Genomic DNA, 21,940 nt, shown 5'->3' with positions numbered 1-21,940 from the left:
CACTGTTTATTTTGTTTTATTTTACATACAGGTCTATAACCTTGTAATTTACATATACATATAAAACATGAGTTACAAAAATCCCTTTTACCCAGGTCATGATTATTGCATGCTATATTATAGTACACGCAGTCCACAACTACAGATAATGCTGTTCCTTTTTTCTGACTTACTGCCCTTATCACAGGAAGCTTAAAAACAGGCTAAATTTCCACTTAGGGTGTGGGTACAAACAGAGGCTTTGGTTTCTCTGGTTACACAATATCACATGGACACTACATCCTCTGGCAGCTGGCTGTGCCTGCGAGGAAACCCATTTGTCACCTGTAACATGACTGTCACCGAGAGAGTGGGGCAATGTTAAAACATCAAGTATTGCATTATTTCCTGCGTTCCATCTGCTCTTGTCTTCCTTCTGAACTTTGAAGTCTCCCCTTATGTATCCTCGAACCCTAGCTCAATCATGGTCTGTTTCAGTGCAGTCTCCTCCACAAACTTGGCATCCACGTTCTCCTGCCCTTCAAAGGGGTTCAGAACTAAAAGAAAGAAGTTATAGATGGTCAGGTCGCAAATAGCAGAGGAGGAAAAAAAGCAGATGATATGGGAAGTGTCCTGCTGAAAACTTCCCCGATACCTTGACTTTCCAAATCCGAGAGAATTTTGGCCAAGTAGGTGAGAGGCAGAAATTCTGGGTAGCGGCTCGACTTGTCTCTCTCCAATAAAGATGAACCCTGGAAAAGGAAAGAATTTCCTTAGCTCCTTCATTTTGCACCTGCTATGAGCAAATATCTGCAAAACAAGAATGACTAGCTGAGCTCACTCCTTTGGTCTTGTCCTGCTTTTCAAGGAGCCCCCGGACGTAGGTCCTAGATATGCAGGCGGATGTAATGGGGTGGTCCCATAACTGGCAGATCTTCTGCTCCATTGACTGAAACATGCACAGGCTTAAGACCTACTTCCACAATTGCGGGGTTTTTTTCCGTATTATTTGCGTCGTCTTCTAAAACAGGATCTGTTACTTTGCTCAATGCGCTACAAGTTTGGGACATGGTTGCTGTAACTACAGCACCTTCTTGCTTCATTGCAAAAAGTCATTACCAGGAAAAGGCGACATTCACTTCAAAATACAGTAAAAAGACCAATGTTGTAAGAGGACAGAAATAATGACACAAATAATTGCTGCGTGCCATGTGGAGAACCATTTCCCTTCCTCACTGATATGACACAGCTGTGGTCACAGACAGCACTGTTACCTCTGGAAGTCTCTTCAAGATGCTGAATTTCAGCTCCTCGTTGGCTCTGCTGTTGTCTAGATCTGATAGCACAAAAAAAGCCCAAGAGTAAGAATACACACACGCGCACAAGCCGACAGATACCTGAAAATCTGAAATGTGGTCCTGTATATGGATAACACTGCTGCTGTGTTTACAAGTTGGAAATTGTTAATTATTTCTTATAGGTCTGGGACCACGGCCACATATTTGCTCATGTCGGACTTCTTGTCTCTGCCTGTTCTTAAACTGGGTGGTTCAACCCTGATCAAGCTTAACAGATTGTACGTTTTCATACACACTCTTCTACACTGTCATATTAGTGGAGGTGCTTATGGGAAAAGATGCATTCTTGTTCTTAAAAGGGCATTTGAACAAAGAGCAGCCTACATGCACTCTTACTCAGTTCATGTCCAGTAAAGTGAAAACACAATCAGTTATGCTTAAGAAGTCTGCTGTAGGACACTGTGACTCCTCTCCTTGTTCTGTATATCCAAAAAAGAGAATTTCTGGATTTTTTTTTTTTTTTTTTTAATGGTAGGGATGGGAAGCTGTGAGTGCTGTGGGAGAACTCCACTACCCTGTAGGTAGTTACAAACTCAGCATGACAATCACACTCTCATCGCTGGCTTTGCATTAGAGACACTACACATCACAACAAGGCGAACATCAGCATCAGGTCCAGGCTGACGTGCTGCGGGCCAGGGATTCAACCACGTGACCCACCTGTCAGGAGGCGCGAGACAAACGGATCTGTAAGCTGCAGCAGGCCATGGTCCACATACTGCAGGAAGGTGTGTCGGGGCAAGCAGCGCATGCCCAGCACAGCCAGCAGGGTGTGGTAGCCTGTGGAAAGCGAGTGGTGGTTCTCAGTGTGCTCACTAAGGTTGGGAGGCCCCGAGAGGGTTTCTTCCGAGGATGTTCTTTTTCTTACCTGGAGGGAGGGGAAGGGAGAGGCCTGCTGTGGCTTCCAGGATACGTGTCATCACGTGGAAGACAGCCCACTCGGCAGCACCGCCTGGCTGCTTGCTTCAGAGGAGATGCATAAAATACCAGCAGGGAGTCACACACACCAGAAGAGAGTCACACACTACAGATAAACATGCACACACATCAAATACACACATTCTATGCAGACACAAGAGGAGAATCATAGACTGTAGGTACACACAAGCACACTATTAGAAAATTAGACATGTGCAACCACAGTAAGGAGTAAAATGTGCGCGCGCGCACGCGCACACACACACACACACACACACACACACACACACACACACACACACACAAAACAAGCTGCAGTTATAGTTTTCCTTAGAGCAGAACATTTTGCCATAGTTCAATCAGCCCCAAGTGGCTCGATTCCAGGCGAGACGCTTACACAGACAGGACCTGAGGGCCCAACTTGTACTTGCACCACATGTTCTCCAGCATGTGTCTCACCAGCTCCAGCTAAAATGAGAGGATGGGCGGGGGGGGGGGGTCATACAACGTGCCTCACTTCACGCCTGCATAGTTCACACTGTGTTACCTTCCTTTGGCAAACTTAACTGTACTGGTGACTAACCTGTGTTACTGACACATACACGGCCCTCGTCGCCAGTACACAATTACTCACATCCTCCTTTCACACAGGCTTCTTCATCAACAAGACACAAAACGCAGGCCTTCTTTCCTCAAACCATTTCCAGAGTACGTTATTTATAATCTTGTCTATCTCTACAAACGCTGCGCTAACCACCCTCCTCGGAAGCATCTATCAGCGCACAGCACACGCCGGGAGGCGAACGCCGATGGGAAAGGCCAGTAGAACTGGAGAAAAACTAACCGGAAATGTGTTGCAGTGTAAAATGAGGATAAGGAAAGGCTTCATAACACAGACATGTATGAGTAAAACAATAAAAAAAGAGAAATAAACACATAAGCCTTGTAAAAGAATAGCAAAAAAGTACTAACCAGCTTTCCTTATGAAAGATGCTAAAGGAATACTAACTATTTTAACCATGAAAGTGCACTGATGTGTTTAACCATATAACAAAAAGATAGTAAAGAAATACTAACTAGCTTTGCCACATAACTGAGGACCAGCTTTTCAATCTTGTTCTTTCCCAGACGTGGTAAATGTCTGTTCATGTGCTCTCTCAGCTTCTCCACCATCTACGTGAAAAAAGGAGATAAACTCAAACTTTTACTGGCTTTATAGGGTAAACATGAACAGTTTATACATGTTCAAAATCCATTTTTAGACTAAACTGCCGTTGTCAAAAACTTACTGTCAACACCAACATCACACTTTCACTACTGCTTAGGAAAACAGGAAAGGTGGACAATGAACAAAGGTGGAGTGGAGTTTTCTAACCTTTTGTGAGGGAAAAAACTGAAAGTACCTAAATTTAAACTCTGTTTTGCTTGGTGTTTGGCACTGTGTAACTACAACAAAAAGTCACCAAGTTAATGAGTGTCCTTAAGCGACACCGAAATGTAAAAGTGGGTGATGACGTGAAAATCTTCAGGGGCTTTCGCTGTGAAATGCACACCATGCTTTTTGGAAGACCCACCAGGCCTATCAGCTCCCTCTGGTGCTGATCTTCACCGTGGAACAGAGGAACTACCTTCTTATCTGTAGACAAGTGTAAGAGTGTAACAAGTCAGTTTTTTTCATTTAAACCTTCTTCCATCACTAAGTTATAAAGCATCCTGAAGGTTCACTGGTGATTATGATTTGGGCTCATTTTTGAACAGCTGTCCGTCAATGGTGCGCATATTTAGTTTTGTAATCTGAATTGCTCGGACACACGTCTTACCCAAGTGCCAAGTGTCCACCATGGCCAAAACTCTGCAGCAGAAAAAAAAAAAAAAAAAAAAAAAAACTCAGCAGTAATGTTTGAATGATTTTTCATCAGGCTGTGGCATCTTCAAGCTATTCAACACATCTATAATTTCCCTCCACCTGGTAACACGGTAACATGGTGTCCTGAACACCTGTCATGCCACACACACTCACATGCCACCCTACACACACTCTGTACTCCCCACAGAATTGCACTCTACATACTTCTTGGCATTTTCCTCAATGTGTCTCAAACGGTTTGCAGGCTTCTTGTCCTCCGAGTTCTGAAACAAAACACACAAGGGCATTACTTCGCTCTGTTACTTTTACGCAGATGTCTCCTGCCCTGTGTGCGTTTACTCACTCCAGTAAAATTGTACGGACTGAATTTTGTAACTGAAAAGTGCAGAACAAAGAGCGTCGTAGGAGACTGAGCGACTCTGAGCCGTAGGACACAGCCACGGTGACAGAGTTGCTCTCCTACACACAGCCCCTCACCATTTCAGCCAGCAGGCTCATATATTCAGTCTGGATAATAGAAGTTCGAAAGCGTGGGTTTGGAACCGCCTCAAAGTACTTTATCCTCTCTATATTCCAGCGCAGCTCATCCCAGTATCCCTGTAGATTCCGTGCCTTTGCAGACAAAACCAGAGAATTAAAAGCCAACAAACTGTACAATAGATAAAGATCATCTGTTTAGCTTACAATAGTGTTATTTACAGCCCAGGGTTTGCAAAGGCCCCCTCATATCTGAACAAACTGAGGCAGCTGATAGCACAGTGGTTCGAGCTGCTGCTTTTGGACCTAAAGGTATGAATCCCACCTCCAGCTGCAGTTCCCTTAAGCATGGTACGTACCCTAAAACTGCCCAGCTCTGCAAATGGGTAAATAAAGTAGCTTAACAATATAAGTAGGTTGGAAGAAAATCATCAACTAAATGAATAAATGTAAATGAAAAAATATGTCACTACTCAAACCAAGAAAATATTTTAAGACCGTGAGGCAGATCTCACCTTGCCCCTGAACCCAGGTGGAGAGAGGAGCTCAGAACCACACCTCACTCCAGGGATATTGCTTAGATCAACAGGCTGGTCCTGAAGCACACACAGGGTTAGAGTGCCACCATGAGGACCTCCAGGGGTTGCACCCAAACAAAACAAATGATAAACTTCATCAGCTTCGCTAAATGCGCATGAGAGTTGCTGACCAAACTCTCACCTTCTTGTCAAATACAGACGAATATGGGAGGACCTCCATGCTGTCCAGACTGGGAGACTGCTGGTGTATCGTTCTATACAATGATGCTGTTATTGTGGAAGAACAGGGACACACATTCAGGAAGTGTACCATTTGGACTTGGTGGATCAAGCCTCACTCCATGCTACTATTGTAGTACCTTTGACAAAGGTATTTACCCTGAATCGTTCTAGTAAAAGTACGATGTTATAAGACAATACAGTGATAACAACGATAAACTCCACTTCCAGATACTTACCTAGAATAAACTCCTGTATCTGATCAAAGGCTGCGAGTGGCATCACGCTCTCACAGATCCATTCGACAACCTGTAAAAAGATACTGAGAGCATTAGCGAGACGTTAACTGCCAGACATGGCTGACGTTTCCAGCACGGTTAACTTGGTTTTTGGTGACTCTCTTAGTGTCTCACCTGCCGTTCCACATCTGGGTCAGGTCCCACGTGTCCTAGCAGGCAGTGCAGCGCAGCCAGACGCTGAATATCTGGCCCACTGCGACGCAACAGGTCTAACAGGAAGGAGTGGCTGAGGTCAGCCTCGTATATGCGTCCCTTCTGCGGGTCCAGCAGCGTGGCCTGGGCCAAAGACAGGACTGTGGAGTCCAATTCTGATGGCCCGAGTCTGATATCTTCACCTGTGGTGAAATGATGGCATGAGGTATGACAGCGTACTTTGTGTCAGCTCTTTCCAAAGTCCCTGAACATAAAGCTTGCTGGCCCATTCTTCGAAAAAGTTTGGCTGCTGCTCTTTAAACAGAATGTTGTGTCTCAGAACAAAAACGTGTCATTGAAGAATGCTGAGAGACCTGCAAATCAGCAGAGAGGTACATTCAATACAGGCATGTTCAATTTTGTCACCATGTGGGATCGCTGCATTATGACTACACAGTCCCAGGCTTGTTTACATTTCCACTTTTGTCAGCAGAGAACTGAAATGTTGTAGCTGTTACGTTACATAACAGTCCAAACAGGCTCACAAAGCACACAAGCTGCTGCCAGAGTCAAGAAAAGACTGAGGACCATGTGTCACAATGACTATACTTTGGGCTCACCTGAGAGGAAAAGGCTGAAGCAGGGCAGGTCCTGCTGTCTTGAATTAATCAGGTGCAAGAAGTGTTTGGCCAGATAGACCACAACATAATGGCCTAAAACAAGTATGAGAAAAGCAGTAGGAAGTCAAAACTTGACAATGGTCCAACCCCTGACTAAGAGGCCTACATGAATGCACTGTTCAGGACAGAGATGTCAGGATGCAGAGACCCAAAAAAAAAAAAAAAAAAGGGGACGAGCCTTGGAGTTTACAACCCACCCAGCTGGATGAAAAGCAGGTCATTGCTTCTGAAGCGGCCCTCGCTGTTCTTGGCCACTGCGTAGGTTCTGCTGTAGCCTGCAAGGGGAGCGAGAGCTCAAAAAACAGAAAACAGTCATTCATTCACTCACGTTCGGTAACCGCTTGTTCTTGTGAGGGTTGCGGTGGTCCGCAGCCCATCCCAAAAATCACTGGGAGTGAGGCTTGGAGAGGTGGGAACCACCTAAAAGAGACGCCAGGCCATCAGAGAGTAGCTACACACCCACAGATACAGAAATCATGTACAGGCAATTTATAGCATCCTGTTCACCTGTTTTTGTACTGTGGGAGGAAACCAAACATAAAAACTATGCCGGACTTGAACCAACACTCAAACAGCCCAGGAACTATGAGGCAGCGCTGCCACCTGTTGTGCTACCATGCCATCCACAGATAAAATTACTGTATTCATTTACATTTTTTTATACAAGAAAGCTGACCAATGCTATAGGGTTCACGTACTTTCAAGCAGCACAATATACCTGTTGGGACATCTGGTGGCGTAGGGGTTAGAGCTGCTGTCTTTGGACCCAAAAGTTGCAGGTTCAAATCTCACCTCCAGCTGTAGTACCCTTGAGCAAGGTACTTACCGTAAATTGCTCCAGTAAAACTACACAGCTGTATAAATAGGTAAATAATGTTAAGCAGCATAACATTAAGTCACTTTAGAGAAGTGTCAACTAAATTAGTAAATGTACACATATATTCTACCGGAATATTTTTCCAACCAGAAACAGATTTGACATATGTGCTCATTCATAAACAAATGCAAACAAAACAAAAATGTAAACAATTTAAAAAAAAAAAAAAAAAAAAAAAAAAAAACACGACATCAGTTTTTACTATTATTAGGCAGACCTTTACTGTTGGGTTTTCAAGTGAGCTACATAAAATTATTTACCCCTTTATACAGCTCGGGATTCAAACTTAGGTTCTTCAGTTTCAAGCCAACGGCTCTAACCACCGTGCTGCCTGTTACGCGGTTCATATCGGCGCGCGTAGTTCGGAAATTTTCAGTCCTAGAAATGGCCTGAAATACAAAGAAAACGTCCCACTTACCTCTGTGCACAAAGGCGACTGTGTATTTCATGTCCTCATTTGTACAGACAGGCTGACTGTAGCACACACACATGCTCCCTGGAGTACAGAAGAGAAGACTGTAACAACAGGTTAAGAGATACGCGACAGTACCGAAACCAACGCGGTAAGAAATCAGGCAATGATTAAATGCCAATAAACTCTGTTTTCAATAGAGGATTTAATTAAACACGTATATTCACTTTAAGTGAGCGAGTGTCTACTTTCAATACACAGATCCACATGAGTTTCCAGAATGAGAATTACTCAATTTCAGCAAGTGCACTTCTGGGCCATTTTGATTGAGGACTTTGAATTTACAAGACTAACTGCTTGTCATGTGAACAGCTAGATTTCTGTACGGTGATCTTGTAGTGAATCATTGACTGGTCATTAGTTTAAAGCACATGCTGTCCTGCCACATTAACTGGCCTTTGCTGACAAGACTTACTCTCTGGATGTTTTACGTCCCAAGTTCAGTTTGCAAAACGTAGAGCATAAGACGGCAAAACAAACAGTTAGAAACTCATCAGAACAGCTCTTGTAGTAGGCAGCATCTTCAGAAGAAAAACAAGACTCGGTATAAGCGGCACTTGCCTGTTTCATTTGTGAACACAACCATGTTAATTCCCTCATCTTCCAGCTTGACATCATTGTAATTGTCACAGCCCAGATTAACAAACCTGGAAACCCGAGAGAGCAGTAAACTCAGAATCTGTTCCACCCAGAAAGGATCTTGCGCAAAAGCTGAGATAAAGCTAAAGTAAAACGAACAGAAGATGGATTCACCAGGACTTGTGATTTAACAAGTCTACACCTCTTTTGCGCTGATTTCGGTTATAACTTGCATGGTTAAACAGGTAAACACTGACCTCATAGAAGGGAAAGAATCCCTAGGCAACTCCAATGGCAGTTCAAGCTTCAGAAGAGAAAAACAGAGCAACAGAAAAAACCATAACCCATACATAACTGCTTGAATGTTCCTTTATTTTCCTTAATTTATTCTGTTAGAATTTTAAGTGGAACAATGCAAAAAAAAAAAAAAAAAAACAAGAATACTCACCACAGTATCACAGTGGCAGTCAGGATAAAACTGCATGCATTTCATTACAGGTCTTTCCTGATCAAAAGATGATAAAATATTATCAATTTGAACCTTACCAAAGAAAATTCTAGTATGAAAGGGAAACAGGACTGCGAGAGAAGAAACTTGTACTGGCACCGAGAAGATATCTGGAGGACCCATCTATAGTAGGGCCAGCATGGAAACGGATGTGTGAACAGAAATGGGCGACAGTGCTGTGTAAAGCAGGATCTGCAAGCAGACCACAGGAACACAGAGCTTGCCGCACCTTAGACGTGACAAAGAAAAGTCTCTGCGTATCACCGTCCCACTGCACCCAGCTGATCTCCTCAGCCACCCTGTCCTTAGCCAGGCGATCAGGGTTCTGAATAACCTGAAACAGCAGTCGTCCATGAACAATACTGCGAGACATCCCAAAAAACCGCTTTTTCACACACTTCCATATCCATTGTTGAAAACTTACCACTCGGTAGCCTTCCTGTTTTGCCAGGAGTATATGGTATTGCTCAACATCTGGGAGATGATGAAGATGTGGGCAGATGTGAATTAAATCACATTTATAAACAGCGAAGGCAATTCCCCCCCCCCCCCCCCAGTGCAGAACGTGCCTCTGAACTTTTACAGAGCTAGGAGGCAGAACCAGATACTGAGATTTACTGTAGCTACTATCTCAACAGCAGGACTGTGCCTTCACTTACATCCGTCTTCCACTACCAGCAGCAGGTGGCTTTCCGTGACGGACTTCTTCCCAGCCTCAGGATACAGAAACTAAGGAAAAGCAGAACATCAGTGAGCGTTACATAAACACAACTCACCTTTGTGATCTAAGTGATAGACAGTGATAGGGAACAATATTATTTTATATAAATATGCTGTTTCAATAGACACTGTGCATCACTCTTATATAGAAGGTCAGACTTTGCTCAAAGAAAGAAAAAAGTAGAGAACATAAAGCCTTATACACCAACAAGTACAGCTAATTTAAATGTGACCCAAAAGTCAAAGTGCTTCAAACAAATTGTGGATCTGCTGCTGTTTACTACATGTGCATCAATACCTGTACTCTGACTCCAGAGTCAACAGCTTTCAGGACCTTAGTGTTGTTTATCGGCTGTATTTCGATCACTAGCGTGAGGCACTTGGGAGCTGTAAGACAGAAAGAAAAAAAAAAAAAAAAAAATTCAGATGTATGTATATCTTACAGAACACTTACGATTCCTGACCTTCCTCGCTTTCCAGCCATAAGAGCATTTTTCACAGCACGTTGAGAGTTTAACACAGGTGTATGTGAGAGAAAGAAATACAGTTGTGAAAAAGTTTTTGGTCTCTTTGGAATTATCTGGATTTGGCTGAGTGTATCACCTTGCAATAAAGGAGGTTCCACTAGTTACTAAATATAAGGGATCATATACTTCTTTCATCAATGACATGACTGTTGTAGCAATTTGCTCAATGAATATATGGAAATGTAAAAGGTTGTGTTTGTTAACTAAGATTTTTTTCATATTATTATGACTTAGATGAATATCAGATTGCATTTTAGGAGCCATCCGTGCAAAATACCAAATAATTACAAAGAATTCAGTTTTTTTCTCAACAACTAGAGTTTGCAGCTTCTGTTACAGCAAAAAGCCCATGAAATTTCTATGAAGGTAAGGAGAGAAAAAAAAAAAAAAAAAGGGCAGACTTTCTAACCTGTTTTCCCTTTCCTGTCTAAACCAACAGGCAGCTCTGTGCCAACCACTCAGCACAGGTCACCATGTATTAATTATATAACCATGTACAATACTAGTCAAAAATTTGAGTACAACTACTGGAAAATGGTTTTCTTCCCCGAGTCATTCGGTTAGAAATCACCCATGTCATGTCTGCCCAGCCCCTCTGCAGCAATTCTCACAAGCAAAGGACAATTAGGCTTGCTCTGCTTTAACTCCTCTGTCCAGTTTGTCCCATAAAAGTGCTGCTGTGTTGTACTCAAACTTTTCACTAATACTGCATCTCACTCATGTTTCGGTGAGGATAAAACCATGTGCCTTCCAATGAGAGTGAGACTAATAGAACAGTCATATATACACACTCTTGCCACCATCAACAACACATAAGAAGGGTGACACCAACAACGGTAACAAGCGGAGACAAGAAGCCCTACCTTGTCTCAGGTGCTGCTCCCTCCTTGACCTCTGCAACAGGCTGACCGCTGAAACAGACCAGTTGTCACAGTGAAATGCTGCCCAGGGACAATGACTGAAACAGGCTTAGGCACAAACACAAGTTTCAATACAGTATCAAATCAATCACAGCTTCATCTGTACAGGTACCACTGGCAGTGGGGTTGGTTGGCAGCCAGTAATGGTGATGCTAACAGACTCAAAACATCCAGCGGTGAACAACTTACCCAGAAGGTTCTCTTCCTTGTTGAGGGAGCAGCTGCTGATGAACACCTCCTCATCAAATGTGTAGAGGAGCTAGAAGGATGAAAGGTGTATGCTGTCAGGGTGATATGAGATCCGCGCATCACATGAGAAGCACGCGGCATGGCGCATCATCCCATACCTTATGTTGCTTTGTATTTCGGTCATATTTCCCGATTCTGGTGATCCCTGAGGCTTCCTATCAGAGGAAATGGGGAAATCAGTGCGGAAACAAAAAAAACAAAAAAAAAAAGGCAGTTAAGTGACAGGGGGCATCTGACTGGTGTCCAAAGTAAAAAGGAAGGTGAACTAGATGCTCTGAAGAGAAGGTAGACATTTAAAAGAAGAACAGTCACCAATCATCATGGGCAAAGTAAATACTGTGAAAGTGATGGTTTTGTGACAAAACAAAGCTGGTTCTGTTTCCAGGAGAGACAGTATCTTTACTATCAGAGCAATGAGCTGCTGTGATGAAATGGGCATGATAAAAATTCCAACCTAATACTGTATATAGAGTATTGTAGTGAGAGAATCGAAGCCGGCAACGATCCCTGGCAATGGTGCTTAGTAACTTAGTTTCGGAGATTTTATTACCTGATTGAATGAATGGAACACCAGTTCCCACGGGGATGTATTTTAACTCGAAGTCGGGAGATGCAAAGAAGCGTTAGGGTATCTCTTTTAAATATTTTTTTACTGTAACGTATTTTTCATTAAACTGTAGTGTAGTTGTTTATTGTAAAAAGAAAAAAGGCAAATTTTACACTGTGCAGTTGTTTTCTGCAATGATGGGATGATAATGTTGCCTCTTGCTACAGTATTAATTATAGCAATGCGCTAAATAAAATACAGCATTAATAAATGCGCGGTCACTCGTAGTGCGAGTGAAACGGACATCGATCGATCGAGCCGCGAACGCGCCCACCTTCCAGGAGTACAGGACGCCCCCGTCTCTCTCCGCGTTCAAGATGCGCGCCTCCGCTGCTGCCACACAAACAAACAAACAAACAAACAAACAAACAATAATAATACTAACTAACGATAGCAATCAATGCTCCGACCGCTGTGCCAGGCCAGAGCCAAGTTGTACGATTTTAACTTCCTCGAGCGCTGAACTAAGTTAACTGACGCGGGAACCCGGAGATCTGCGGGCGTCTCCAGTCATGTGGTATTAAGTTATAACGACTCAGCACGAGCGAGCAGTTCAGACAGAGGTGCTGTACTCTACTGTACGGTACCCATTACCTTTCACGCTGTCCGTCCGGTCGTCCTTTCGCAAAATATGCGCAAACACATCTTTCTGGAGGTCAAAGATGGTACGTAAACTAAGCATATGTGCTCTGCTGTAACTGTTTTCCTCGCGGCTTCCCTCCCTGTCAGCGGTGCGCGAGCACACAACCTGCTGCTGTAAAGACCCCAAACATCTTGATCGAGAACGTCGAGGGGAAAAAAAAAAAGGGTCCTACGAGCGCCAACAAGTCACACAAGCTGCGACAAACTGTGTGCAACGTCGTCTCTTCCTGGATGTGCGCGGGAATATAGAAGAGCTTCCTTCACGCGCAAGTGGAAGCGCAAGGCTCAGATCCTCACTACGCACAGCGCTCACATTCCATCCAGCGACCCACACGGCGGCGTTCGCTGCGCTCGCTGAAATCACGAGGACCCGCCTCGCTGAGCACGCGGAGTGGACCCGTCCTGTGATTGGCTAGTAATCGCGTTTGAGAAATACGCGCTCTGATTGGCTGCTGAAGCAATCCCTCCGAGCGCAGCCTGGCAATAAATGGCTGATGAAAGAGTCGCTCCTGGAATCGGAATTTCTGAAGCAGCAGCAAAATGAAGTACCCAGTTCCTGCAGAATGAGTCACCTGACCAGCGCTCCGACCTACATTTTTTTTTTTTTTTTTTTTTTAGAGTTTGAAGACAAGCCATCCTACTTATTTCACTTTTAGTGGAACATATAATACACGAGGCAACTTTATTATAAGTCACACTGTATTTGATACTTACACAATCCTTAAACTCAATTCATTAACCACTGTCTAGTGCAGTTAGACGTATGAACGTCGTCTTTCGATTATAATTAGTTTTGTTTAAATATCAGTAACTTTAAAATGACTGGTGTGAACGTCCAAAATGTCCCTGTAACGCAGTGGAGACACTAATACAATACAGTACAGTACTACACCTGTACCTCCGGAGAAGTGCGCTTGTGTTTTTACCACAAGATGGTGCTCATGATTTAACATTTATTTCCCAGACCCAAATGAATACTTCACGATTACTAAACACATTCTTTGTATACAGGTCAATGGGACTGTCTTTGCGTGAGATTAATATATGTGTGTTTGTGTGTGTGTAGAACACTTGTGCATTTACACTCTATAGCTTTTTCTGAAAATTCACATAGCATATTATTGTATCAAGAGGATTTCTTACTAATCATAATATCTACAAATGTCCCTCGTGTGTCTGGATGAGTGAATGATTGTGTGGAGCTCGACCACACAATCATGGACCAAAATCTGGCACCTTCATTCAGCAGCGTGATATACAGTATCTTAACGAAACATTATGAACTCCTGTAATATCAAGGCTACCTTTAAAAACTGAGACTTGCGATCAAAAGTCCTCAGAAGCGTCCTTCTGATGTGCAATGAAATCATCTGCTCGTGAGGATGTATGAGATGTAATTTCATTTAAAAGTATCTGCTATGGCACTGAATATTCAATCAACGAAGTATGAATTCCTGTAAAGCTGATGTGCTTGTTTTGATGTTTGAGAATGTGTCGTATTTTTTTCCGAAGCTCATGCTTCTCTGAAGTAGGTTGTACTTAGAATTCCTTGATTGCAATGTTTACATCCAGTATTGCTCTTAAACAGATGTGGACATTATAATTTGGTTCGGTCACACACTGAAGTGGCCCAGTTTCAGACGGGCGATTCACACGGGGAAAACTCGGCGACTGCGGCAACACGAGACAGTGAACGTTTCCGAAAAACTGTTTTGATCGTATATGGCAGCATGTGGGCCTTCCATTGCTTCACGCACAAAAAAAAAAAAAAAACGCACTGCGCCGTGGACTACTGAATTACTGTCTGTGTGCAATTTACTCTGTACAAAGGCGATCTCCTCCACGGTGAGGATTAGGGTGCCGTTGTCTGAAGAAAGGCCCACTTTTATTTCGCACAAAGTGTGGAACTAATGAAAAAAGGACGAAGCTGAGCAGCTCTAATCCTGTTTTCTGGCAGCGTGGCTGCACTCATGCTAATGCCGCTAACTCTCCCAGGGCGTTGTGGACGTCTTCTCCCGTTCGGACTTCCTCGAATTGTTGGACGTCTGCTCTGCTCATTCTTGTTTTTCCTTGACAGCCGCGCATCGCCTGTGTTCTGATTGCTGGCATAGTAACTTTGACCACAACTTTGTCTGTATGAAATTGTCCACCGCTCGGTGGACCCTGTGAAGATGAAGGCACGGAAGGAAAAAAAAAAACAAAATGACCTTCTTTGGTTGGAATGGCAATTATGTGGAAGTCTAAATTTGACAAAAGAGCAGGCCGCAGAAACCCTGGCTTTCCAGGCGCCGAGCAAGCTGGACGTTGTGGACCAGCCCTGTTAGCAATTCAGAGATATGTCATTTTCCCAGCAGAGTGACAGCCCCACCTCGCAAAGGTCACAGAAACCACACACAGCATCAATGCACTGGGACAGGAGGTCTTGTAGGCAGACCTGCGACAAAAGCATCCTGGGTGAGGCTTATTACACCTTAACATAGCATGTTTGGCTTCAGATCTTTACCAGGGCCTTGTTGTTCTACCTTTGTGTTCTTATCCATGTTGTCGGCGGTGCCCTGCTATTGTGTCCTTGTGTTTTCATTCATTTCTTTGACAGGTAACTGTGTACCTTTGCACCCTTTATGTAAATTGTTTCAGTAAAAACAGTCAAATAGGTCGAAAAGTCAGTAAGTTATGCAAAAAGGGACAAGTGGTAGCATAGTGGTTAGAGTTACTTCCTTTGGGCCCATAGGGTGCTGGTTTGAATCCCACATCCAGCTGTAGTACCTTTGAGTAAGGTACTTACCCTCAACTGCTCCAGTATATTTATTCATTTAACAGACGCTTTTCTCCAAAGCGACGTACATCTCAGAGAATACAATTTGTGAATTACATCAGGATAAAGAGAGAAATAGTTGCAGACGTGTGATTCTTAAGTAAAGTTAGTTTCTTTCACACGAGTAGCTGCATAAAACTCAGAATAGATGATTCCTGATCACTGTCCTACATTTTTTTTCTGAGATACACAAGCATTTATGTACATTGCAGGAGTAGCAGCTGTGTAAAAGTTTATCCGGGCAGGATCCTAAAGTTACGGTGCACGAACATTTACACCTTACATGAGCTTAAAAGATGATGGGCGAAGTGAGTCTGGAAGAGTTAAGTTTTCAGACCCTTTTTAAATGTGGACAAAGTTTCAGCAGTTCTGAGTGACAGAAGGAGGTCATTCCACCACAACGGAGCCAGAACCGAGAACCTTCGTGCTTCACCTTTCGTGCGCGGGACCACCAAGCGGGCAGAAGTAGAAGAGCGAAGCGGTCTGGTTGGGGTGTAGCGGTTAATTGAGTCTTATAAATAGCTGGGAGCAGCTCTGTTGATGCATTTGTAGGTCATAACCAGGGTCTTAAATTTGATCCGGGAAGCTGTGGGAAGCAGTGCAGAGAAACGAGTAGAGGAGATATATGGGAACGCTTCGGCAAGTCAAGCACAACTCGGCCACCAGCGTTCTGTATCAGCTCTAGAGGTTTGATGGCAGTATTAGGAAGGTCACACAGGAGAGAGCTGAAGTATCCAGATGGGATGCCACCATGGCCTGGACAAGTAGTCGCACTGGGTCAGTTGTGAGGTAGGGACAGATCCTGCAGATGTTATGCAGGATATATCTGCAGGTCCGGGTTGTGCCTTCGATGTGCTGAACGAAAGATAGACTTGAGTCGATCATCACTCCCAGACTCTTAGCTGAAGAGGTAGGCAAAATGAGTGAGTTGTCCAGTTTGATAGAGAGATCATGACAGGAAGATAGGCCGACCAGTAAAACTGCCCACCTGTCTAAATTGTAAATAATGATAAATAGCTCAACATCATAAGATGCTTCGGATAAAAGTGTCAGCTAAATGAATAAATGTAAAAACAACTATGAAAAAACAAAATAAATAGGGAGGTAGATACTGTGGCTGAAGAGCCACTTTTGGCACTGATGCTGTGACATAGGACCACAGGGAAGGATAGAAGCCCAAATTCCTGCTGCTGCTCAGGTGTCTGTCCATGTTCCTCTCAAACCCTCAGCAGAGCTCTGTTAGGACTGAGGGAAAAGCAGCTCTTAAGAACCGCAAACATGGCTCGTAGCAAAAGTCCCACGGTTCTGCATGTCAACACAAACACACATTGCAGCGAATGCTGTGTAGTTCCAACCCAAAACATAAACACGGGTTCCAAAGAACAAGCACGGGTCACGCTGTCCTGTGACTCTGAGGCAGTGGCTTATGTATAATCCTGGCAAGTAGTTTTCATGGCTTGGTCAGAGGCTCAAAACAGCTGCACACTGAGCCCGGTTGGATGGCCTGCCGTATGGAAAATTCTAGAATTTCTGATCTGCTGTGTAGCACCAGTAAAACTATACATGGGATCTTGATAGTTCTGCTCTCGCTGCAAAGACTCTGCCATATTAGAAATATTAATGTGTGGGCAGTGTATGTGGGCTGAATTTGCAAAAATCAGATTTCAAAATTCAGATGTTCGTGCATTTACAATGGAAGCGTGCGCTGCTGCTGCCCTCTGATCTTCTGCTCTTCATCCACCTGCAGTTCCTTCTAGGCCAGATTCTCCTGTGAAACGTTGTGGATTTAGAATATCTTCTATTGCAAGACAACCGTGGAAGGGAGGAAACATAGAAGACTGAAAATAAATCTCAATTTTGCATATTTGCAGAAAGAAGCCTGTGGGCTGAGCCAGAGCGAACACACAGATATTGCAAAGGAAAGGATCTGACTGTTTTTTCTAACACACCTTTGTGTCTTTCCTTATGGCCTGAGGGGAAGGTATTTGAACAGTCTGAAATGGATGAGTCCATGTGAATAGTTTAAGGTCTTTCCCTACAAAATTACCATCCGTATAGTTAGCTGCGATAAGAGGAAAACTACGGTGACCAGACAGGTACCATAGTGCAGAGGGCTGAGATCCAAACGAAAGCCAGAAAGTGGACATTCAGAACCGATGAGAAGATAGTCTAGTATGGATACCTCTCCCCTGCAGAGGAACATGGTTGGGACCTGCAATTTCATAATGTGTTTTTCCCAGAGCGCTGGTTGGTATGACGATGCGGACAGCGGTGTCTCCGCGCCTGCCTCCCTTCCCCAGTAGAGCTGTCGAGACATGTCTGAAAACATTCCGGAGCTCAGCTGCTGCGAGCGCCACTTCTGTTGCCACATTCCTGTCGGCGGGCCACGAAGGAGTCCGCTCACAAGAATTCCATAGCCTAACATGGGACACACACGCTTGTGCGGACTAACACACGTGTGGACGGCGTGCTCACACAGTGCAGTCTCACACACTCACACGTAGATGCAGAGACATGACCACACACATAAATACACACCCTGCATTCCCTACACGGTCATTCAGAAACGCACACATCCAGACACAAGCTTATGTGTATCCATGCACACACAAATTTGAGCAATTTCAGCCACACTTATACCTTCGCTTTTCATTCTGACCCTGAGTAACTACTTCGGGTGAAAGGTACTGGTTTTTTCCAAGTCAAATTGTCCGCTATACAATTAGAGCGAGCGATGACTATGGAAGCCGGACACATCTTTTTTCATACAATTGACATATGAGCTGATGGATAAAAACTCTACAAAGCACTTTATTAGTTGTCAAATCCCGAAAAATATATATCTAGAGGTACCGTCACTCAACTAGTACATTGCTTTATGTTATGTTATAAAACACAAAATGTTTGTGTTTTATATTGTTTTATGTGGCTGTGTAAAGAACTCAGGGAATAACACTTGAATTTCGTTGTACTGCAGAGCAGTACATTGACAATAAAGTCTTCAATTCAATTCAATCCAATCGTGGTACTAACCTCTACGACCTTGGCTCAGCAGTCCAAAATGTTCAGAACACCCATTTGAAAGTGGTAGGATGTTTTGTGCCATTAAAAAAAAGTTAAAAATAAGTAAGCCTTCCTCTGTAGACTGTTCCTGTCCTGATATAAATTCTTCTTAAAAACATCAAATTCTAAGACTATTTTCCTTATCCCTCAGTCCCATCTGAGTAGGAACTAGGTCTCTGCAATGTAACAATGATGTAGTGTTTCCACCCTACTGATTTCTCAGTTCCCATCCTTCGAGTGGAGACTGATACACAACCCCATAATCAAAAATTACAAAGCCTGTCAAATCATTCATTATGATACAAACTCCTACAGGACCGCACTTTTTTCACTTTGAGGGAAAAAATGTCACCCATCATGTGTCTCATAAAACAGGCTAATGAAGTGCAGGGTGAGTCAGGCCTTACGCTGAGCAGCAGTTCATCCCCTTGCATGATACTAGTCTGTCCCTGATCTCTAGGGAGTTCCTCTTTGCCCTAGGAAGAGACTCTGTGTGTGTGTGTGTGTGTGTGTGTGTGTGTGTGTGTGTGTGTGTGTGTGTGTGTGTGTGTGTGTGTGTGTGTGTGGATAACTGCAGTATATCTTGTTCTTATGGACTGTGTACCATGTAGCTGACTGCTCATGTATGCGTGTTCTTTCTATCCCCTACAAACACATGTTTTTGGCATCTGATACTAAAAATGTTCTTTGTTATTCTGTTAGCATGATGTAAGAACAAGCAATTGGTTTAGTTTGGCTTCGGAAGGATTATTTTTGTTGTCGTTTTTAATGTACTGGTAAACATAAACCCTGCTATATTTGCAACGCAAAAATATTTGCCTGCCTACAGCCCGGATGTGAGGTAGCAGCCTCCGCACGAAATGTGCTTTTGTGTCTCCAAGAAGATCTGGGGTGGATTTTCTTGGTTCTCTTGTTTGCTTGACCTGTTTCCAGTCATCTGTGAAAGGAGAAGATGGGAATATTGCAGTCATATTCCTCCATTTACACTGGGCACTTGAACAACCTTTCAATGCAGCAATGCAGAGGAAGAGGAGAAGTATGATCTGGAATATGATGAAGACAAAGAAATGGAGGAGGAAGGATGTCTATAGCCAGTTCTGTTTTGCCTAGTGGTGTAGTCCGTCATGTATGTGTAATCCCACGTCAGTGTGACTCACACAGCCCATGCCATCAGTCCTCCAGTGTACCATCAACATGTCTGAGGGCAAATGCGCCATGGTATCGAGAAGACAACGCACACCTTGGTTCAGCCTGGAAAAAGATCTCTGTGTAAGCTGAAATGACAGGGAAAAACACTCCCTTTACTTTAGCCTGAAAGCAAACAGACTCGGCGTAAATCACCGCATTAATATGCTTAGAATTAGATTTGAAAAACAAAGCTAAGTGGGTCTCGTGCTAAGTCCAAGACAATCTCACCTGTCTTGCTAAGGCTGAGGTAATTTTACCCCTCCGAATAAGGCTTAGATGACCAGTAGCTGGGTAGAAGAGAGTAGCAGGGTTTCTTCTGCTTGAGAAGTTCTAAGGCTGTTTTCTGAATTTTAATGGCAGCCCTTTCAGGCTTCAAGGACTACGATGCTTTGCTTGGACTTATTTAAGCTAGTTGTCTCCTTGGCAGCTTGGCTCTATAACACACCCCCAACCCCCAGCAACCAGCACCCCTTCCTTGAAAGAGGTTTTTGTTATCATTAAAATAGAACCTAGGGGAAATAGGGTGGCTGGCTTTTTTTGGGGGGGGCCTGGTAATTCAAGGCAATACTTGAGTTCTTCTGGAAACTTAGCACAACTGAGAAGAATTGATTATGAATAAGGTTCCACTTTGTTCTGTTTTATCTAACGGTAATTCAATTAGGAATCTAAATTTGGCAGAGTGTTTCCTATGACTTGGATACTGAAAAATAATTAAATTTTTTCTGAACGTCAACAACGTAGCATGTACTAGACCTTTTTTTTTTTTTCCATAAAGCAACAAAAAAGCAGGCATTGACAAGTTAACACTGAATAAGCTTAATGAATATTTTCGTTATGGCTAGGGGAAGTTTCATCCAGCCTTTTCACAATTTGAGCTTATCAGGAATGGTCACAGTGCTAGTGAACTCTGTCCAGGTTTTTGCTCATTGCAGAGACTGTGTTAACTCAAGCATGTGGGGGAAATAAGAGAGGTCATATTAGGCTGTTGAATTTTTTCCACCTGGTTGAGGGTCTAGGGGCTATTAGTGATGCGATCACAGGGTCTCACATCAGCAGGGTTGCCTGCAGCCAACTCAGAGCCATATCAAGATCTGGCTTCAGCCAGTGACATTATTCTCACTAGAACAGATTCTGTGTTGTTCAACATTAGCATTCCTTCTCATCTCTGAAGAGCTGTGTCATGTGAGAAAGCAAAAAAAAGCATTCTTTTATATGCTTGCCCAGCTGAAGAATCTCACATACTGCTAAAATTAAACTGAGATATATGGAAGCTTTCTTTGGGATACTATGCAAGAGGCAAAAGTAGCAAAATTGTAATTTGAGGATGCCAAACCCTTTAGAGGATGAACTGGATCACTGTTGTTTGTAATCCTGCTAGATTTGCAGGCAGATGGGGATAACTCATGAAGATGTGTTTTAAAACACAGCCTGGAAGAGTAAAGCATGGTTGTACTATGCAATGCCAACCAATATATTTAATGTAAAATAAAATTTCTTTCACCTCTTTTCTAATACCATGGTAGACATCTGGAGTAATGAAAAAACAACACTAGCTTCCTTGCTTTTGATTTCCCTCCGTTAAGAAGCTGGAACGGCTAAAAATAAACAAAATCAGAAAGTACAGTATGTAAGAAAAAAAAATCTCATAAACACTAATCATATTTAGACTCATATCAAATGAATAAATCCAAAAATAAATATCACATAAAGCATTTAAATATGGCACTAAACTTTTGTAATATGCCTTTTTTTTACTAAAACTGGTTTTGTGCAGTTTTTTTTAAACACACCATATGTCTACATGTTCTTATGTAAAATGTTTTATTTAGTGCCTGTTATATGTCGTGTAACATTATATTTATCCCGTATACACGCGCTGTTACATTGTACATAACACTGTAAAACATGAAATGCCAGATGTCACATTAAAATGACATACTGGAAACATTTATTTCAAAACATTCTGCATTTTACTCTCTTGGAACCAACGGATTTAAAATCTAGAGCAACTGAATTTCTTACAGGTTTTTGTAATTGGATACTTGGACATAACGGTATACATAATATTACATTAGAACACCCTGACCTTAAACACGTTGACATCTTGACACTGTACGTCAAGGTGAAATTATGTTCTAATTCTCCTGCTTTCCAAAGACTGGTCTGTATTTCAAGGCATCAATCCTACAACCTTTTGGGTCACGAAAACATGACACGAAAACCAACAGGGTCGCCACTACCCAGATCCCTGTCTGGTTCACCCAAAGGAAGCTCTCAGCAGATTCACAGCGGCTGGAAGTGGGGG

At 43.1% G+C, this 21,940-nt stretch overlaps 1 protein-coding gene across 2 annotated transcripts; it reads right to left on the bottom strand.

Moving 5' to 3' along the window:
• Positions 1-2: 2 nt before the first annotated feature.
• gsap (gamma-secretase activating protein) lies at positions 3-12,907 on the bottom strand. 2 transcript variants are annotated; one of them, XM_018729783.2, is made up of 31 exons: positions 12,522-12,907; positions 12,202-12,260; positions 11,419-11,475; positions 11,261-11,330; positions 11,015-11,062; positions 9,923-10,011; positions 9,564-9,633; positions 9,329-9,378; positions 9,134-9,238; positions 8,845-8,901; positions 8,654-8,700; positions 8,379-8,464; positions 7,764-7,841; positions 6,666-6,743; positions 6,409-6,501; positions 5,771-5,991; positions 5,597-5,666; positions 5,320-5,405; positions 5,115-5,195; positions 4,600-4,734; positions 4,327-4,385; positions 4,076-4,107; positions 3,830-3,891; positions 3,333-3,428; positions 2,653-2,723; positions 2,206-2,300; positions 1,998-2,117; positions 1,254-1,315; positions 821-928; positions 635-731; positions 3-536 (listed from the first exon to the last, which is right to left on the bottom strand). In XM_018729783.2, exons 1-31 carry the CDS (start codon positions 12,607-12,609, stop codon positions 436-438), a joined length of 2,571 nt encoding a protein of 856 aa, XP_018585299.2. In that variant the 5' UTR covers positions 12,610-12,907; the 3' UTR covers positions 3-435. The 2 variants fall into 2 exon arrangements, with proteins under 2 accessions (XP_018585299.2, XP_018585300.2); XM_018729784.2 differs by having other exon boundaries at positions 12,202-12,257.
• Positions 12,908-21,940: the final 9,033 nt, after the last annotated feature.

This window comes from Scleropages formosus, chromosome 21, assembly GCF_900964775.1.
Source record: "Scleropages formosus chromosome 21, fSclFor1.1, whole genome shotgun sequence".
NCBI lineage: Eukaryota > Metazoa > Chordata > Actinopteri > Osteoglossiformes > Osteoglossidae > Scleropages > Scleropages formosus.
Note: the sequence above shows the minus strand (reverse complement) of the source record. Positions and strands in the feature narration are given on the sequence as shown.